The sequence below is a fragment of the Agelaius tricolor genome, unplaced genomic scaffold (assembly GCF_023055355.1).
Source record: "Agelaius tricolor isolate 1412-34295 unplaced genomic scaffold, bAgeTri1.0.p SCAF_5, whole genome shotgun sequence".
Classification (NCBI taxonomy): domain Eukaryota; kingdom Metazoa; phylum Chordata; class Aves; order Passeriformes; family Icteridae; genus Agelaius; species Agelaius tricolor.
Window position 1 is genome coordinate 52,940,902 of NW_027269265.1, and position 16,135 is coordinate 52,957,036.

Here is a 16,135-nt window from a genome sequence, read left to right on the forward strand (position 1 = left end):
GGAGGCTTCGCTCCGCACTGTGCCCGTGCAGGGCCGCGTAACCCGTGCCGTCACACAAGGGTGCAGCGGGCGGGAGGAGATGATGGAGGCGCTGGATATACTTCCTTATAGGTCCGGTGAAAGAGAAATCGCTGTGACGAGGTGGCCGAGTGGTTAAGGCGATGGACTGCTAATCCATTGTGCTCTGCACGCGTGGGTTCGAATCCCATCCTCGTCGGGGAGTAAAGTTTTTTCCCTCACACAAAAAAAATTTTTTTCCTAACATTTCCAAGGAAACCTCTCCCTTCCTCCTCTACTTTCGGCCCTTATTGGGAGAAGGAAAAGCAGAGGCGGCCGACAGGACACAGCACCCTGAGGGATTCAGGGTTCCAAGGCAGGATAGAGTGTGCCACAGCTTCTGGGGGTCACAACCAGGAGGGAGTGTCACGAGGGACCTAGGGGTCACCCAGGATAGTGTCCCAAAGAATTTAGGGGTCACCCAGGATAGTGTCCCACAGAATTTAGGGGTCACAGCCAGCACAGAGTGTCACGAGGGACTGAAGGGTCTCACCCCATATCCGGGTTCCTGTGGTGCCTCTCCATGGAGTATCCTGACTTACCTCCTTCCTCAGAGCACTCCAGCTGTGCCACTGGGGACAAATCACTTTTAATCTCCACCTCCTCTGGGATCCCAACAAAACGTCCTATTAGGGTTGGCTGGGTCCCTCATGAAAGCTCTGAGTAAGAATTAGAGGGATGGAAGATCTCTCCTATGAGGAAAGGCTGAGAGAGCTGGGATTGTTCAGCCTGGAAAGGAGGAGGCTGCAGCGAACCCTCCGAGCCCCTTCCAGTGCCTAAAGGGGCTCCAAGAGATGGACTTGGGACAAGGGGAAATGGCTCTGAACTGGAAAAGAGGAGATCTAGATGGGATATAGGGAAGAAACTCTTCCCTGGGAGGGTGGGGAGCCCCTGGCACAGGTTTGCCCATAGAAGCTAAGGCTGTCCCTGGATCCCTGGAAGTGTCCAAGGCCAGCTTGGACAGGGCTTGGAGCAAGCTGGGACAGTAGAAGGTGTCCCTGCCCATGGCAGGGGAGTGGGACTGGATGGGCTTTAAGGTCCCAGCCCCTCACTGAAAATGACTTCCAGTTCTCCTCAGATAGTTACTGCTTTGTCTTCCATAAAGTTATGGCAATTGAAAAAGCATAAATGAGTGTATTGACAAGATACAGGAAAACTTTTCCTCTCTGCCTAAGCCATCCATGGTTCACTTAAAAAAAAAAAAAAATCTGGAATTAGAGGCCTGGAAGTAGAAGTTAGTGAAACTCAGAGCTTCCAGGAGAAGGAACATCTCCCAGCTCTGCAGTGACAGCTCTGAGCCCTCCCTGCACACACTGCCAAAATTTTAACTACACTTAAATCCTTCTGGAATTTAGATCATACCCAACCCTGGGCAGAGTGGCTGGATCACAACAGTGCAGCCTCACAAAAGGCTCCCAAACACAATGTAAAGCACAAGTGAACAAGCAGCACATCTCCTTACTGTGTGGAAGGTGAGTACTCAGGGGCTGATTGCAGCCAGACCCATACAGGGACAGGCCAAGGCACAGGGAAGTTTGCCAGGAGGGTTTATTTGTATGGAAAAGTGCTTTAGCACAGTGAGACAGACATTCTCCTGATAAAGAAAGAATTACAGGACTGTCTAGGATCAAGTCCAAAGCTAACCCAGCAATGTCAAGGCATGTCCAAGTAAAGGTGTACTAAGGAAAAAAATTCTTCCAGGATCTACATTTTGTATGGAAAACTTTATGCCAACAACCAGGACCCAGTACTTACCTCAGACCCAAACTCAGATGGGAATTTATCACAGGGAATCTCCAAGAGCAACATTTTTCCAGCTAACAAAACATCAAACACAGTTTTGACAAATTAAAATAAATAAAATAAAAATAAATTTTTAAATAAATAAGTAAAATAAAATAAATAGAAATAAATAAATAAAATCTAAAATAAAATCTAAAATAAAAATAGAAATAATTAAAAAAATAAAAAATAAAATAAAAATGAAATGAAATAAAATAAAATAAAATAAAGTATCCTTGTGAAAGAAATCCTAAATCTTCATAGTTCAAAGAATCTTGGAAACAGAAGCCCAGGGGTTTCTTGACCAGGAAATTAAAAGTTGCCAGTTGCAGCCATTATTCCAGGAAAAGAGGAAAAAGCAGTGCTGAGCTCCAGTTCCTCATCAGGCCCTTTGGCCCCAGTGTCAGTCAGGAAAATCCCTGACAGAGCCTTTTTTTGTTACAGAAATTTCTTACCAAAAAACCTCCAAGCATAATTTGGGACACATTAAAGTCTAATTTAACTGTCATCCCTAAGTCTACCCCCATTCTCCTGCATCCAAGTTCAGTAACAGCTCCAGCCACCCTTTTTGATACACCAAAGGTGCTCAAGTTGCATTTATTTCCATGAAAGGTGTATTCCAATGCATCAAAAATTTGGATAACGCTGATTTTTAGCATCACCTCTCTAAATACCTGGAATTAAATTAGAATCACGAAACCACTGTCAGGATGTGGAAGAGCAAAGCTCAAACCTGAGTGAATTTTTATGGAAATATTCAACATCAGCTGGATGATCCAGCAGAGAAAGACACCACTTGGCTCCTGTGGGCTACTGGAGGCAAGCAATGGTTTATTGTGATTTGGTAGTTATGTCCCGACCCTGGTGACATCATCAAGTGATTTTAGGAGGAAGGTACTAATTCCTGTGGGCTGGCCAAACTGAGATTTCCAAAATTAATATAAAAACCCTCCCAGAAGCCAAGAATCAACTGTGTAAACACTAATGAAAATAAGAACTATGGTGATATTAATCATTCATACAAAATTATTTTAAGAGAAGTCTTCTAAAATTATTTTAAAAGAAGTCTTCTGCTTCATAAAACTGCTTTTGTTTTTCTTGAAACCTGACTGTCACACTGAAGTGATATTAAAAAATATCTCCAAGACAAAATCTGGTAAACAGTACCTCCAAAACCAGGCCCAATACCTGCACCAATCAATGTTGGTGATTTCAAAGGCAAGTGGATGTTGCTGACAAACAGCAGGCACAAAACAGATCACAGTGTCCTGGTTTTACCTCACAGTGTTCTCAGGAGTAATCTTGTCATTTTGAAATCAATCTGACAACAAAATACAATAAAACCAGAGTGTTTTATGACTTGACATCCAGCAGCTCTCACTGTAAGACACAGGAACACAGCAGGCTGGAAGAAAAATCAGTTTTTGACTTTTAGTGCATACACTTCGTTATCCATGTGGATAATTGATCCAGAATCCATTGAGGTGAAGGCAAAGCTGCCTGTGCCGAGCAGAGTTCAGTCCTTGCTGCCCCCAGGTGCCAGTTCACTGAAGGGCAACATAAAACTCCCGTTTTAGCCTTGCTTCCCTGCTCATCCTTCACAGCACCTGTGGGAAGCGAGATAATTCTCCAGCCCCACCGATCCCTCCCAGCCCAGCTCAAGGCACGCTTTGTTCACCTCAACCACAATGCAAAGTCAGTCTTTGGTCTCTGTATGCTGCTGTCCCAGCCAGCAGGGCCTGCAGGTGCTGGGTGTCCTGGTCACTCCTGCCAGTCCTCCATGGCCCACTCGGGCATGCTGGAGCAGTACTCAAAGTCGGCGCCCTTGTAGCGCAGGGCGTGCAGGAACATCACCAGCTCCTTGGGAGAGGGGTCCCGCCTGCTCGTCCTGCACTCCACACACAAAGGGTCCTTCTCTTCCCAACCCTTCTCCCCCGCCTGCCCATCCTGATTCCCACACAAACTGAGCTCTTTGTCTTTATCAAGCGTTTCCAGGTTGGTATCAGAGTTCAGTGGACAAGCTGCTATGTCATTCCTCTCTGGATCCTTCTCATCCTCAGCAGGGCAGGAACTCCCATTTACAGGATCAGACTTTGTGCAGTCACCTGAATTCCCACAGTCTCTACTTTCACCAGCAGAGTTCAAGTCCTCCTCCCCAATACCCAAGACCTCCAGGCTCTGTTTGGAGCGATGCTCCTCCACCAGCGCCTTCAGCAGCTCCTCGTCCGTCTTGCCGATCCTCCCGCCCTTGCCCCGGTGCGGTCCCCAGGCCTCCATGTTGTAGATGGGGTCGTTGAGGATGGGGTGTCCCAGGAACTGCAGGTGCACGCGGATCTGGTGCGTGCGGCCCGTGCGCGGCAGGCACCTCACCACGCTGCTGCTGCCATTGTAGCTGAGCCGCTGGAAGAGCGTCTGGCACGGCTTCCCCTTGGCATCCACGCGGCACACGCCCACCTTGTAGGAAACCACCAGGATGGGCTCCTCACAGACCACCTCGTGCTCCGGGAACTCCCCCACCACCCGGCAGACGTACTCCTTCTCCAGCTGCCAGGAGACACAAGAGGAAGGCTCAGGAAACACAGCGGGGAAACACAACCAAGCTCCAGCCTTGCTTCTCCTCCTCCTTCTCCCCTCAATAAAATACATCCTGAGGTGGCATTTTATTACAACAGGAAAGGGAAAAAAAATTCAATCAGCTACTTAAAAGCCAAATTTCCCCATACATTTTCCTCAGCTAGTTGGGAAATCAAGAGCAGAAAGGCCTGGCCTATTTGCCTTGTTTTAAATTCAGGACCCATCTCTCCACAGCCTTTGGCTTACAGCCCTGAAGCCAATCCTGGAAAAAGTTCTGTTTGGATCAAGAGATTCTGGAAAAATGGGAATTTTAAAATTAAGAAAGTGGTGGATAGTTGACATATGTCCGCTCACAAATAAATTTCATCTCTAACTGGTCTGCATGACCCCAGTAAGTTTGCACAATCCCTTAAGAAAGATGATCCACGTCAACCCAATATTACTGAAATAATTTAAATTTTTAAGAGATAACTTCCAACCTAAAATTACCAAAATCAATTAAAGTTTTAGGAGACCCTTTACAATTAAATATTACCAAATCAAAATAAATTTGTAGGAGACCCCTTTTAGTCCAGTATTACTAAATGAAATTAAATTACCACATTGAACCAAATTTTTAGGAGATACCTTTCAATCCAATATCAAAAGCAGTTAAATTTTTAGGGTTTTCATTCTAATATTATCATGCTAGGATTATCAAAATCAATTAAATTTTTTAGGATCTCCCTTCCAATCCAGTATTACCAAACTCAGTTTTTACTCTCTCTTTGGCCTATTAGGGACAAGAAGCACCAGATAAGAACACCAACACAACTATGAGTTGTCTGGAGAACTTGAGCTCACCTAGAGAGCAAACCCGGCTGACTGTGGAGCACAGCAGCAGCTCGCAGCCCTCACCTGCCTCTGCCGGACCTGCTCGTCGATGCGCTTGGACACGGCGGCGGTCTTGGCGAACATGAGCACGCCCGAGGTCATGCGGTCCAGGCGGTGCAGTGTGTGCAGCTCCCGCAGGCCGTGCTCCTTGCCCAGGATGAAGATGACCGTGTTGTGCCGGAACCTGCCGCAGGGGTGCACGGGCAGCGACGAGGGCTTGTCCACCACCACCACCTCCTCGTCCTCCGCCAGGATGCGGATGGGCTGGGCGGTGACCGGCGGCTCGTGCCGGTGCACCGTGTTCCTGAGGAAGTCGTTGTTCTGGAATGGGTATGGACAGTCAGCCTGAATCCGGCTCGTGCGATCACCCACCCGGCCACACACAACAGGGACTTGACATCGTGGGAGAAGAATTAAAGCCCCTTTCTCCCAGGATCCCGGATTTAGGATAACAAGTGTGTGTGTCACCATGCAAACCCGACCACCTGCCCATCGCGCATTCCCATTCCTAAGGACCGAGGAAGCCGTGAGGCTCGTGTGGGGCTGTAGGATCCACACATTCCCGAATCCAGTGGGGCAAGGATTCCCTGGGAGCCCCGATTTCCCCTTCAACCCCTCCACAGGGTTCACAGAATCGTAAAATATGTCGAATTGAAAGGAACCCATCAGGATTATCGAGTCCAACTCCTGGCCCTGCGTTATCTGACCGCACCGCTCACGGGGTGATGTTCACGGCTTGGGGCAGGCCGGGCTCTGTCCCCAGCCCACGATCCCCCCCAGGAGCGCCCACCCCGGGCCCGCCCACCTTGAGCACGATGTCCAGGTCGCGCACGGGCTCCTCGTTGAGGCGCAGGCGGCCGGCGCGGGCGGCGGCACGGTAATAGGAGAGGGGCTGCGCTCGGAACTCGGTGCCGAAGACGTGCAGGAGGCTGCGGCCCACCCAGCGCCCCTTGCAGTAGGTGCGGAAGTCGAAGTAGTAGGGGCGCACCTTGCGCAGGCCGCCCTCGAAGTAGTACGAGGTCTCGGCGAAGTGCTCGGCGCCGAAGCTCACGCCGGGGTTCAGCTTCCGCGGCGGCGGCACGTACCGCTCGCCGCCCGCCAGCCGCCGCTTCTTGGGGGCCGGCGCCGCCTCCTCCTCCTTGCCGGCGGGGCCCGGCTCCTCGTCCCGGGCTCGGCCGGTGCCGGGTCCCCGCTCGGCCATGTCGCCGCGGGACGGCGGCGGCGGCCGGACCCCGATCCTCGCCGCGCGCACCCACGCCGGCCACACCGCGCGCCGCACGCCGTGACGCATCGCGCTGCGCCGGGCGGCGCGGGCCAATCAGTGCGGGCCGGTCCCGCCAGGCCACGCCCCCGGCGCCCCCGTCCAATTCCCGCCCCCCCCCCCCCAGCGCGTCGTGAGGCGGAGGCGATGGAGGAGCGAGAGCACCTTTATTTATTTATTTATTTATTTATATTATTACTTCCCACCAGTTTCCCCCCTCAGAACTGCTCCACAAATGACCCTCGAGCGTCACCGCAGCCAGCCTGCCCCTTGTGAGCCTCCTCAGTCACGGCCTGCGGGAGGGATGCATCAGGGAAAAAGCCGAAACATGAGTATTATTTTAAAACCCCAATCAGAAAAGCCAAGAAATGCGCATTTTTCGTAACCCCAAAGAGGGTCAAGTCCAGAAATGAAAATTTTTCAAAACTCCAAACAGAAAAAAAACGAGCATTTTTCATACCCTCAAAATCCAGTGTTGCTGCCCATCATTAAATTAGCTGGTGCAGACAGGAAGAGAACATGCTCCCATATTTTAAAAACTGACAAGTCAGGGTACATTGCTGCTCCAAGACACTAATTGCGACTTATTTTCGCCAAGCATTAGGCAGAGTAGTCGATATTAAAGTGGTTTTAGTGAAGCTTTGGGTATTCCTGTCTGCTGTCAGAATTCTCTGTGATCTGATGTTATCTAGAGTTTATCAGAGAGGAAAGCTGGAGTTGTCTGGATCTGCTCCCTGGAAGCTGCTACGGCCTCCAAGAGCCTCCCCTGGTCCTGTCCCTGTTCTCCATCCCTCCAGAACGAGTTCCTCTGATGCAGAACTTCCCTTTATCCATTGATGAAATTTCCATCAAAAAGCAAAACCATACTGACCATCTACAGGCCTAAGTCCCTCTCATGAGCTTTCTGAGATGCCTTTAGAGATATCCATCCATGTGTCAGAGGTCATCCCTGAGGCAAAGGAAAACCAACAGTTACTACTCCCTCAGTTCTGTGCCAGCATCGCATGGAATTTAAACACACACACAAGCTCCAGAAAAAGAGGAAATAAAACTCTGCAAGCTCTATCAAAGAGAAAATACCCCCTGCTTTGCCAAGCTGTTCTCTCCTTTTTTCCACAAACAACATCCACCAGGGATCCAGGAGTCGGTCAGCAAAGCCAAGGAGAGCAAGCTCAGAGAGAGAGAGAGGAAGGAGTGTTCCTCAGGGAAGAGCAGGTTTTACCGAGGCCACTGCTTCTCCTTGTCTGTGAGAGGGACGTAGATGACGCCCATGAGCTGGGTCTCCACGATGTGCCCCTCGCTGGTCTTGTCGTACTGCATCAGCACCTGGTTCGCCCCCTCGGGCCCCACGGGCACGATCAGCCGCCCGCCCGGCTTCAGCTCCTTCAGCAGCTGCAGCCCCGAGACATCCCGGTCAGCAGGGGCAAAAAACCCCACACATTTCCTCTAGGGATACCCAGCATGGCCTCTCTTACCTCCTTGGGGACGGTGGCCGCGGCCGCTCCCACGTGGATGGCGTCGTAAGGAGCTTCCTCGGGGTACCCCTGTCTGCCATCTCCAACTACAGACAGAAAGCACCCAGGGAACACTTGGGTTGTGTCATAACAACTCAAAGCATCAACACAAACTGGAAGGGCTGTGAGGAGCAGAGCCAAGGGGAAAACCCTGGGGCTGCAGGGAGCTCACCCACGAGCTTCACGCGGCCGGAGCTGAGCAGTGTTGGATCATCCTCTTGGACGTTCCGGATGGATTCATGCACCAGCTCCTTGATGTGCTCCACACCCACAGCTTTTCCCGTCGGGCCAGTCTGCAAAAAACATCAATCAAACACCTGGTGCCTCCCATATGGAAGAGACAGGGCAGGTTTCAGTGGGAACTGGGGAATCTCCAGGAAGAAGCTCCAGAGCAGAGGTTCTGAAGAGGAGGTGCAAGCCCTGTGCCCCTTCCTTGGTTTTAGGGCTGAGTAGTCCCTGTTATAGCAGCTAATTAAGGGATGTGCGTTCCAGGCTGGGAATAGAGTGCCGTGAGCTCACCATCCTGGCAAAGCACGCGGTGAGGTATCCACTCCCAGATCCCACATCCAGCGCCTTGGCACCTTCCACCAGCTGATCCTTGAGCAGCTCCAGCGCGTGGGCGTGCTGCAGGGACACCCAGGACAAGGAAGAGGGAAACATCCTGGGGTTAGTCTCCTCTTCCAATACCTTTTCTTGTTTTCTGATTTAATCGCAGCACACCTGGCCTCGTGCCTGACACTTCCAGAGCAAAACTCAAGTGTCAGACCTGGAAGATCTTTTGCAGGACATCATTTAGGCAGTGGCTCAGAAATTAGATATGAAACAGTAGGAGAAAAGGTCTCATGCAAAAAAAGGGACAGCATGGAATTCCCATCTAAGCATGCTTTTAAAGCAACTGAAAGAGTACAGGGGAAACTCCTCTACAGAAGAAAAATCCCTAAAGAAGCAAGCAGGATAATCATGTCCATGGGATGTTTCAGTTTTCTACTTGAAGAAAAATTAAATATAAAAAGAGAAATAAACAATTCCCTCCATTGCTGTTGAAAGTGAGGAGTTTTCACCTTACCATGTGCGGAGCGCTGATCGTAGCCTTGTAGCCTAAAAGGAAAAAAGTGACACAAGTCATTTGACAGGGAATAAAATTCCCAATGGGAACAGTTCCTAATTCTCCCCCATCTTCCCCCAAAAATAGGAAAACACTTGTCTCCTTTCACAGAATCACAGGATGATTTGAGTTGGAAGGGACCTTAAAGCTCATCCAGTCCCAGTCCCTGCCATGGGTGGGGACACCTTCCCTTAGACCAGGCTACTCCAAGGCCCATCCAACCTGGCCTTGGACACTTCCAGGGATAAGGATTCCACATCACAACCATGGAGTACCTGCCAAGGCACCTTGTGCCCTGCTGACAGCAGATGTTTTGCCAGAAGTGACTCACCAATGGATTGAGGAGAATCCATGTATGGGAAATACTTGATGTAGTGACCTCTGTCCGTAGCCAGCAGCACATCGAAGACTCGCTGAGACTTAACAATCCCTTTTTCTGGGAAAGAAGGAAAAAAGAGACAAGCAGGACTGAAATTTTGGGCATTCCAGCAAGAAGAAATTTGAAAGGGGAAGTTCACACTTCAAGGAGTTCATGGATCTGGGGGGTATTAATGAGGGATCTGAGAGAGAGAGCAAACCAAACGCCGATGGAAGGACATCCTTTCCCGTTCCTGCTGGGGCCCAGCCACCAGCCCAGCTCCAGAGGGTGGCCACCTGCCCAGCCACAACGCCTCTGGCACTGCCAAGTGTAACGGGAGTGAACCAGAATCACGTTTCACGGCGGGAAACAGAGACTCCGGTTCAGGTTTCAGCCGTGAACTCAAGGGCCACGGCCGCAGAGACATCCAACATCCCTTCACACCTTTCTGCGGGAATTCTGGGGAAGTTTATAGCTATTTTTATGTGTGTTCCAGCCCGGTGTCCTGGCACCGGGCACCATTCCAGCCCTCGGACAGAGCCTGGATGTGCGGGACACTCGGCTGCACCGCCGGGCTCGAACACCGAGCTACAGCACTCTAAAGGGCGCCACACACTTCCAGAGGCAGGGAAGGAAGGTGTGGAGAGGCGCTCCTGCCCCTCCTGGCATAGCACCTTGTTTCCAGCTATAAATAGAACGAGTTCAGGCTGGGGCAAATGCCGAAATTCAGGAACGTGAACCCCAACCCTTCCGAGTGAGCAGCGTCACACGGCGTGACACTAAATATCCATACACAGCCATTAAATATCCGTGCACTGCCATTCCAAGGGATGCTGCCGGCACTCACTGTACAGGTTGTTGACCAGCTCCGCGTGCGTTTTCCCGCTGGATGTCCAGGCCATGGTCCTGGCGAAGAGCAGCCCCATGAGTGCCAGCACGGCGCCGCACGGCAGCTGGCTCATCCCACGGACACGGCAGCGGTCTACGGAGAGAGGGGGTGGTTCAGAGCCCCGCCGGAGCTCCCCGTGTGGCGCTGGAGCACATCCCGGCCTCGCTGAACCGCGGCGGGGGCGGCAGCGCCTCGGGGATGTCACACCGCCCTCGCCTGCGCCGCCCAGCGCAACTTCCGCCCACTGCCAACATGGCGGCGCGGCGGCGTCAGCGGCCCCCACTCTGCGGACCAATGGGCGTCCCCTCTCCGCCAGCGGCGGTGGTGATTGGTCGGACCCGGGGCCGGTGGCGACGGTGATTGGCCGGGTCCGGGGCCGCCGAGGCGCGGGTGGAGCTGCCGCGGTGCCCGGAGCGCGGGCGGTGGGTGCGGGAGTGGGGCGGCCCCTCCGCCTCACGGGCAGCCGCGGGGACATCGCTCCCTGCAGGGCGGCCGGGAGTCCTGGTGGGATGGGAATTCCCTGGAATGTCCGCTAGAGTGACTTGGGCAGAGGGAGGGGGGTGGCGGAGGCCTGGGCGGGCGGCTCGGCGCTCACCGTTTGTTCCCCCCGTGGCAGGATCCCAGGATGAGGATGATCGAGAGCGTGGACTCCGTGGTGACCCGGTCCAGCGAGGACCTCTGGGCTGAGATCTGCTCCTGTCTGCCACATCCCGAGCACAAGGACGCCGGCGATGCTTTCACAGACTCCTTCATGGATTCCTACGCCGAGGGCAGCGGATCGGGTGGCTCTTCCCAACCTGCCCTGAAGCCCTGGGCACCCCTGAACGACTCAGAGGTGTATTTAGCATCCCTGGGTGAGTGTCTGCCTGGTGACAGTTCTGTTTTTGTGGTGCCGTTGCTGTGGTCCAAAAGTCTTCCAGCTTAAATACACAGAATCTGACTCATTTTCTTCAAGTGCAGCAGTGGAAAGGTGAAGCTCAGTCAGAGCTTCTTCATCTCTGGCACAGAAAGGAACTTTTTATAAAGCAAAAGCTGAAAAAAGTTGTTTTTTACCCTCCACAATAAGTAGGAGGCTGCACACAGCAACACAACAGGTGGCAGAAGTAGCTTTTAAAGCTTTTATTTCTGCCAGAACTTTCATCGTGCCTTTGTTGCTGTTTCACAGCGCACCAAGTAGTGCAATGAGAGTGATTTATTTTCCAATTTGCATGGAAATTGTGGGAACTCAGTGCCTGTGAGATCTGTGCAGTCCTGTGTGATTTCATGGGAGCTGAGCAGTAAGTGTGAAAGTTATTAAAACCCCAAACAGGGAGAGCTGGCTGATTGCACAAACCTTATTTCCTTCAGAAGCATCACCTGAAATAATCATCCTGTGCATATATAGGAGAGGAAGCTAGGCAGGCTTGAAATACAGGGAGAAAATTACTTTTAAAATAGAAATTAGTCTTGAAAAGTTAATTTAACTTTCTTTTTGATATAGAAGTCCAGACCCTTCTCTTCTCTCCTTCCAGAAAAAAACCCATAACCAAGGTAACAAAATCCCCTGTTCCCCTCACAGAGAGAAGACTGATGAGGATCAAGGGCCTGTCCCAGGAGGTGACCTCCAAGGACATGCTGCGCACACTGTCCCAGGCCAAGAAGGAATGCTGGGACAGGTTCTTGCAGGAGAAGTTTGAAGCAGAATGTTATGTTGAGGGCCACGATGCTGATGAGAGGTAACAAGCAAATTAGAGGGAAAGGATCACCACTTACCCCTCAAAAACTGGAAGAAGGTTTTGTCAGGACATTACACAGAAATACCCATTGGGGTTGTGCCAGAGGGAGCACAGAGCACGTAGGGTTTGAGCTTCCAGTGCTCCTTTCTGATCTTTCCACCCCTCAGCCTGCACGGAAGCACCTGGGACCTACTCAGTGATTTCCCTCCTCACACGTGGGGTAGGGAAGGAATGGAGCAGAGGAGGGAATGTCCAGTATGTCTCAGATGGGGATTTGGGGTTGGTACCAGTCCCGGGATGAGATTTCCCTTCCCTGCCTCTCTTACAGTGCTTCTGCTCTCTCCCCCACTGCCCTCTCACAGGTGATGTCAGAAGTAAGATGGGAGCTCTTTCCCTAAGCAATCTCCCATTCCCAATCACATGGAATGCTCTCCAAATTCCTCATTTCTCAGCTGACATTTTTCATGATTGCTTCTGGATGACAAGAAGATTATTTCTCTCCCTTCAAGAAAATCTACTTAAGCCAGAACTATGAAAAGTAATCCCTGTTTATAAGGGGGTTTCAGATGGTTTCTTTGGTCCCCAAAGAAACTTCAATGCAATTTATATTTAAAACCAAGCTTTTATGGGCTCTTTCTACTATTTTTAAGTGGTGAGGGTTATCCATGGGGATGTTATCCATGAAAGAATTTCAGTCCCTAGAATTTAACTATGAAGTTCGAGGTCACTCTGAATGGTGCTGAAGTTTTGAGTCTCCCCCACCAATGTAATTAAAGAAGCCTTAACTTTTAAGTGCACTGAATTATGATATTAGAGGGTTAGGATTATATTGGTTTTTTAACCTTCCAGTACTATGTTAATGCTCACACATTTTGAGATATTCTTCTTCCAGCTTTGTTTTTGTTCCCTACCCTTCCTCCCCTGTATTTCCTGATCTTCATCACCAAGAGGCAGTTGGGGTTTTGGTTTGTTTGAACAAGAGGTTTTTTTACTTCCAGCCCAGAAAGCTGGAAACTTCTGGAATCACAGATTGGTTTGGGCTGGAAGGGACCTTAAGGCCCATCCAGTGCCACCCACCTACCCTGGGCAGGGACACCTTCCACTATCCCAGGCTGCTCCAAACCCCATCCAGCCTGGCTTTGAACATTTCCAGGGATGGGGCGGCCACAGCTTCTCCAGGCACCCTGTGCCAGGGCCTCAGCACCCTCACAGGGAAGGAATTCTTCCCATATCCCATCTAACCCTGCCCTCTGTCTGATGGAGTTGGAGTCTTTGGCTACAGAGGCAGAGCAGAACTTCAGGTGTGTAAAGGCTGAAAGGTTTCCTCTGCAGGTCCTTTACACTGAGAGAAATCAGAGCATAAAACCTGTTCTAACCACACTTCCAAAGGCCCACCTGCAGGGAATGGCTTTGGAGAGTGACAGATTCTGCTTGTCCCTGTGGCACCAGGATCCATCCACGCCAGACATCACCTGTGGGAATGGGAATACCTGCAGAGGGGCAGGAATTGCCTGTGGAGGCTTTTCCCGTCGCTTCTCCTGTGCGTTGCTGTGAGGCTCTGTCCCTCCCTGGTCTCATGGTGTCCCTTTGCTGTCCCCAGCACGCTGGAGCACCTGAAGCGCTGGCTGCAGCCTGACAAGGTGGCCATCAGCTCCGAGGAGGTGCAGTGCCTCATCCCGCCCGAGCCGCAGCCGGAGAAGCCGGAGGCCGAGGAGGAGCCTCCGGCTGCCGAGCAGTGAGAGCCCCCGGCCCTGCCCGGGCTGCCTCTTGTCCCAGCCCCCAGGAAGATGTGCCCAGCCATAGGAATAGCAGGAAGGGGGGCACAGAGCAAATAGTCAGTAATTGAAGAAGTAATTTTTAAAAGAAAGAACCCTCAACGCACCAAATCCCAGCTCTGGAGCTCCGCAGGCAGTGGCTGGCACTGGTAGGGACGAGAGGGAACACCTGTACCAAAACCTCACGTGGATCTTCTCCAGCCTGCTGCCACCTCATCATTCCAGCCTGGATGTGGATTGTTTGGAATCCATCAGGAGACACATTAAACAACAACAACAAAAGCAGTTGTGGAGAAGCATCAGAAAACATCACAGTCTAGAATAGAGCAGAGAAACCACTGAGTCACTTTGGTCCTGTCTTTTACCTTTTCATTACTCAGCTGGGCATTTTTTCCTCTCCTGCCAAATCCATTTTGGTTGTTTCTCCAGATCTTCACTGTTTCAGTCTGACTTGGCCCCAGGCTGTGCCAGGAAGAAGATGGATATTTCCCACCTCTGTGAATTTGGGACCCTGAAGGAAGATCTCACTGCAGTCAATAAATTGATGGTGTCATTGACATTGTAGCTATTTCACATTCCTCTCTGTAATGTACCCCCTAATATCCCACTTTATTACCCAAAATCTCTATTACAGACTGTAGGGGGAGTATTTTTCCTCTTGTTGGTCGTTTTGTACCTCTTCAGCCTCTCCAGAAAAAGATCAGATGAGATTCTGTATTGGGAAACCAAGAGGGGTAGCTAGGGAGGCTACAAACAACTTGTTTTCATCACAGACATGCATAGAATTCTCTGACTTGAAATATATTGTTTTTTTCACCCTGTTTAACTCTTCAGAGGGTTATTTCCTTTTACTAATCCAAGAATCTGTGATATTGTGCTGATTTTTCGCTGATCTGTGTGTTCTGCCTCGGCACCAACACTGGGGGTCGGTAGAGGGAAGCAGCACAGTCTGTCAGAGCTTCTTAGGGGAAATTGTGGTTCTAGGAGTTAATCCTCACCGGATTCATGCCGTGTTCATTTATGTACCTGTTTGAAAATACTTTTTTAGGAGTAAATTTTTGCTGGAGCCTCCCAGTTTCCTGTCTCTGTACCCAAAAAGAAGCGCTGCTCTCTTAGTCACCGTGTCACAACTCAGAGGTTGTTGCCACCATCAGCTTTCCTGGTGTAACTCCCACCCCAGCTCACCTCTCAAAAATGTCAGGCTCAGAATTCACCATTAAAACAATCCCTTGTTTTTTAAACCTTGAGGAATGGGGTGAATCATCTGAGTGCCAGTGATGCACAAGCCTCGTGTCTTGCTGGTTTGCTCATTAAATGTCCCCTTTAATTTATGCTTTAACTGTCCTCTGTTATGTTAAGTCTGTGTCCTTGTGCAGATCTCTCTCACCTGATGTGACAAAGCTGTGACAAAGATGCAGAACTCTGAGCTGTTCCCAGAAATGGTTTGTGCAGAGAGAGAAAGCAGTAATTTCTTTGTCCCCAGCCTATTTCCCAGTCAATAAAATTCTTCTTATGGGTAGCAAGCACTGTGAGGATGCTTTATATTATCTTATCTGTTCTTAAACATATTTGAGGAAGAAATGTACCCAAAAGAACTGTGCTGAAATTGTTCCATATCCATATCACCAGGCATTTCCTTTGGAGAAGGGACCTGAGAGAACAGCTCTTATCATTTCACTCATAAAAATAATAACCATTCCAAGATTCTCTGACCTGCTCTATGGAAACATGTGGGGCAAAAGAAAATCCAGCTGATAATTGTAAAGGTTGAGCAATAATTTCCTTAAATGGATCCTTTATGTAGAGTTAACTTTTTTTCCCCTCCCATATATAATAAATATATTACATAAATATAATTATATATAATTAAATTATAACTGAGAGTATAGACTTGGGGTGAGTCTGTACTTAAATCACCATAAAAAACCCTTTAAAACTTTTTTACAAAATCACTGAACCTGTAAATAGGAGTGTGATGTGTCAAAGCAACGTTGTTGCACTTGGTGATGTCACACATGATTCGAGTAGCAAGAGCTTTACCTCCCAGTATTTGGGTTTATTTTGGGAAAAACAGACTGCTGAGCTCCTCTGCACCAAACCAACTCTTGCTGGTAAAAGCAGCAGCCTCACTAGGGGTGGGTTTTGGTTCTACATCAACACCAATCTTCCTGTGTGTGGAAATAACTCCCACAGAGGGAGAATTGTTGAGGCTGGAAAAACCCTCTGGGATCA

The 16,135-nt window shown here is 50.1% G+C and overlaps 3 protein-coding genes and 1 non-coding gene across 7 annotated transcripts; 2 read left to right on the forward strand and 2 right to left on the reverse strand.

The window, feature by feature from the left end:
* Nucleotides 1-135: 135 nt before the first annotated feature.
* Nucleotides 136-217, forward strand: TRNAS-GCU (transfer RNA serine (anticodon GCU)). Its single transcript has one exon. It is a non-coding gene; the product is annotated as a tRNA-Ser (tRNA).
* Nucleotides 218-3,172: 2,955 nt separating this feature from the next.
* RPUSD2 (RNA pseudouridine synthase domain containing 2) lies at nt 3,173-6,606 on the reverse strand. Its single transcript, XM_071428054.1, has 3 exons — nt 6,092-6,606; nt 5,311-5,607; nt 3,173-4,383 (listed from the first exon to the last, which is right to left on the reverse strand). Exons 1-3 carry the CDS (start codon nt 6,575-6,577, stop codon nt 3,601-3,603), a joined length of 1,566 nt encoding a protein of 521 aa, XP_071284155.1. The 5' UTR covers nt 6,578-6,606; the 3' UTR covers nt 3,173-3,600.
* Nucleotides 6,607-6,713: 107 nt separating this feature from the next.
* Nucleotides 6,714-10,903, reverse strand: LOC139590436 (protein-L-isoaspartate(D-aspartate) O-methyltransferase-like). 2 transcript variants are annotated; one of them, XM_071428056.1, is made up of 8 exons: nt 10,372-10,903; nt 9,498-9,602; nt 9,128-9,159; nt 8,581-8,685; nt 8,234-8,354; nt 8,023-8,108; nt 7,770-7,939; nt 6,714-7,496 (listed from the first exon to the last, which is right to left on the reverse strand). In XM_071428056.1, exons 1-8 carry the CDS (start codon nt 10,886-10,888, stop codon nt 7,484-7,486), a joined length of 1,149 nt encoding a protein of 382 aa, XP_071284157.1. In that variant the 5' UTR covers nt 10,889-10,903; the 3' UTR covers nt 6,714-7,483. The 2 variants fall into 2 exon arrangements, with proteins under 2 accessions (XP_071284157.1, XP_071284158.1); XM_071428057.1 differs by lacking the exon at nt 8,581-8,685.
* Nucleotides 10,770-15,426, forward strand: CCDC32 (coiled-coil domain containing 32). Of its 3 annotated transcripts, none has more exons than XM_071428059.1 (4): nt 10,770-10,835; nt 11,030-11,267; nt 11,972-12,128; nt 13,729-15,426. In XM_071428059.1, exons 2-4 carry the CDS (start codon nt 11,039-11,041, stop codon nt 13,865-13,867), a joined length of 525 nt encoding a protein of 174 aa, XP_071284160.1. In that variant the 5' UTR covers nt 10,770-10,835; nt 11,030-11,038; the 3' UTR covers nt 13,868-15,426. The 3 variants fall into 3 exon arrangements, with proteins under 3 accessions (XP_071284160.1, XP_071284159.1, XP_071284161.1); XM_071428058.1 differs by having other exon boundaries at nt 10,800-10,917; XM_071428060.1 differs by having other exon boundaries at nt 10,818-10,839.
* The last annotated feature ends 709 nt before the right edge of the window (nt 15,427-16,135 follow it).

What these genes read in the sequence shown, in the direction of transcription:
- RPUSD2 (XM_071428054.1), bottom strand. Translation starts at nt 6,577, where the DNA reads ATGCGTCACGGCGTGCGGCGCGCGGTGTGGCCGGCGTGGGTGCGCGCG. An exon ending in ACCTGGACATCGTGCTCAAG is followed by an intron (nt 5,608 to 6,091) that starts GTGGGCGGGCCC and finishes TACCCATTCCAG; the next exon opens with AACAACGACTTCCTCAGGAA. An exon ending in AGCAGGTCCGGCAGAGGCAG is followed by an intron (nt 4,384 to 5,310) that starts GTGAGGGCTGCG and finishes GTCTCCTGGCAG; the next exon opens with CTGGAGAAGGAGTACGTCTG.
- LOC139590436 (XM_071428056.1), bottom strand. Translation starts at nt 10,888, where the DNA reads ATGTCCCCGCGGCTGCCCGTGAGGCGGAGGGGCCGCCCCACTCCCGCA. An exon ending in GCTGGTCAACAACCTGTACA is followed by an intron (nt 9,603 to 10,371) that starts GTGAGTGCCGGC and finishes CTTCTTTCCCAG; the next exon opens with AAAAAGGGATTGTTAAGTCT. An exon ending in CGATCAGCGCTCCGCACATG is followed by an intron (nt 8,686 to 9,127) that starts GTAAGGTGAAAA and finishes GTGTCCCTGCAG; the next exon opens with CACGCCCACGCGCTGGAGCT.
- CCDC32 (XM_071428059.1), top strand. Translation starts at nt 11,039, where the DNA reads ATGAGGATGATCGAGAGCGTGGACTCCGTGGTGACCCGGTCCAGCGAG. An exon ending in GGTGTATTTAGCATCCCTGG is followed by an intron (nt 11,268 to 11,971) that starts GTGAGTGTCTGC and finishes TTCCCCTCACAG; the next exon opens with AGAGAAGACTGATGAGGATC. An exon ending in GGCCACGATGCTGATGAGAG is followed by an intron (nt 12,129 to 13,728) that starts GTAACAAGCAAA and finishes TGCTGTCCCCAG; the next exon opens with CACGCTGGAGCACCTGAAGC.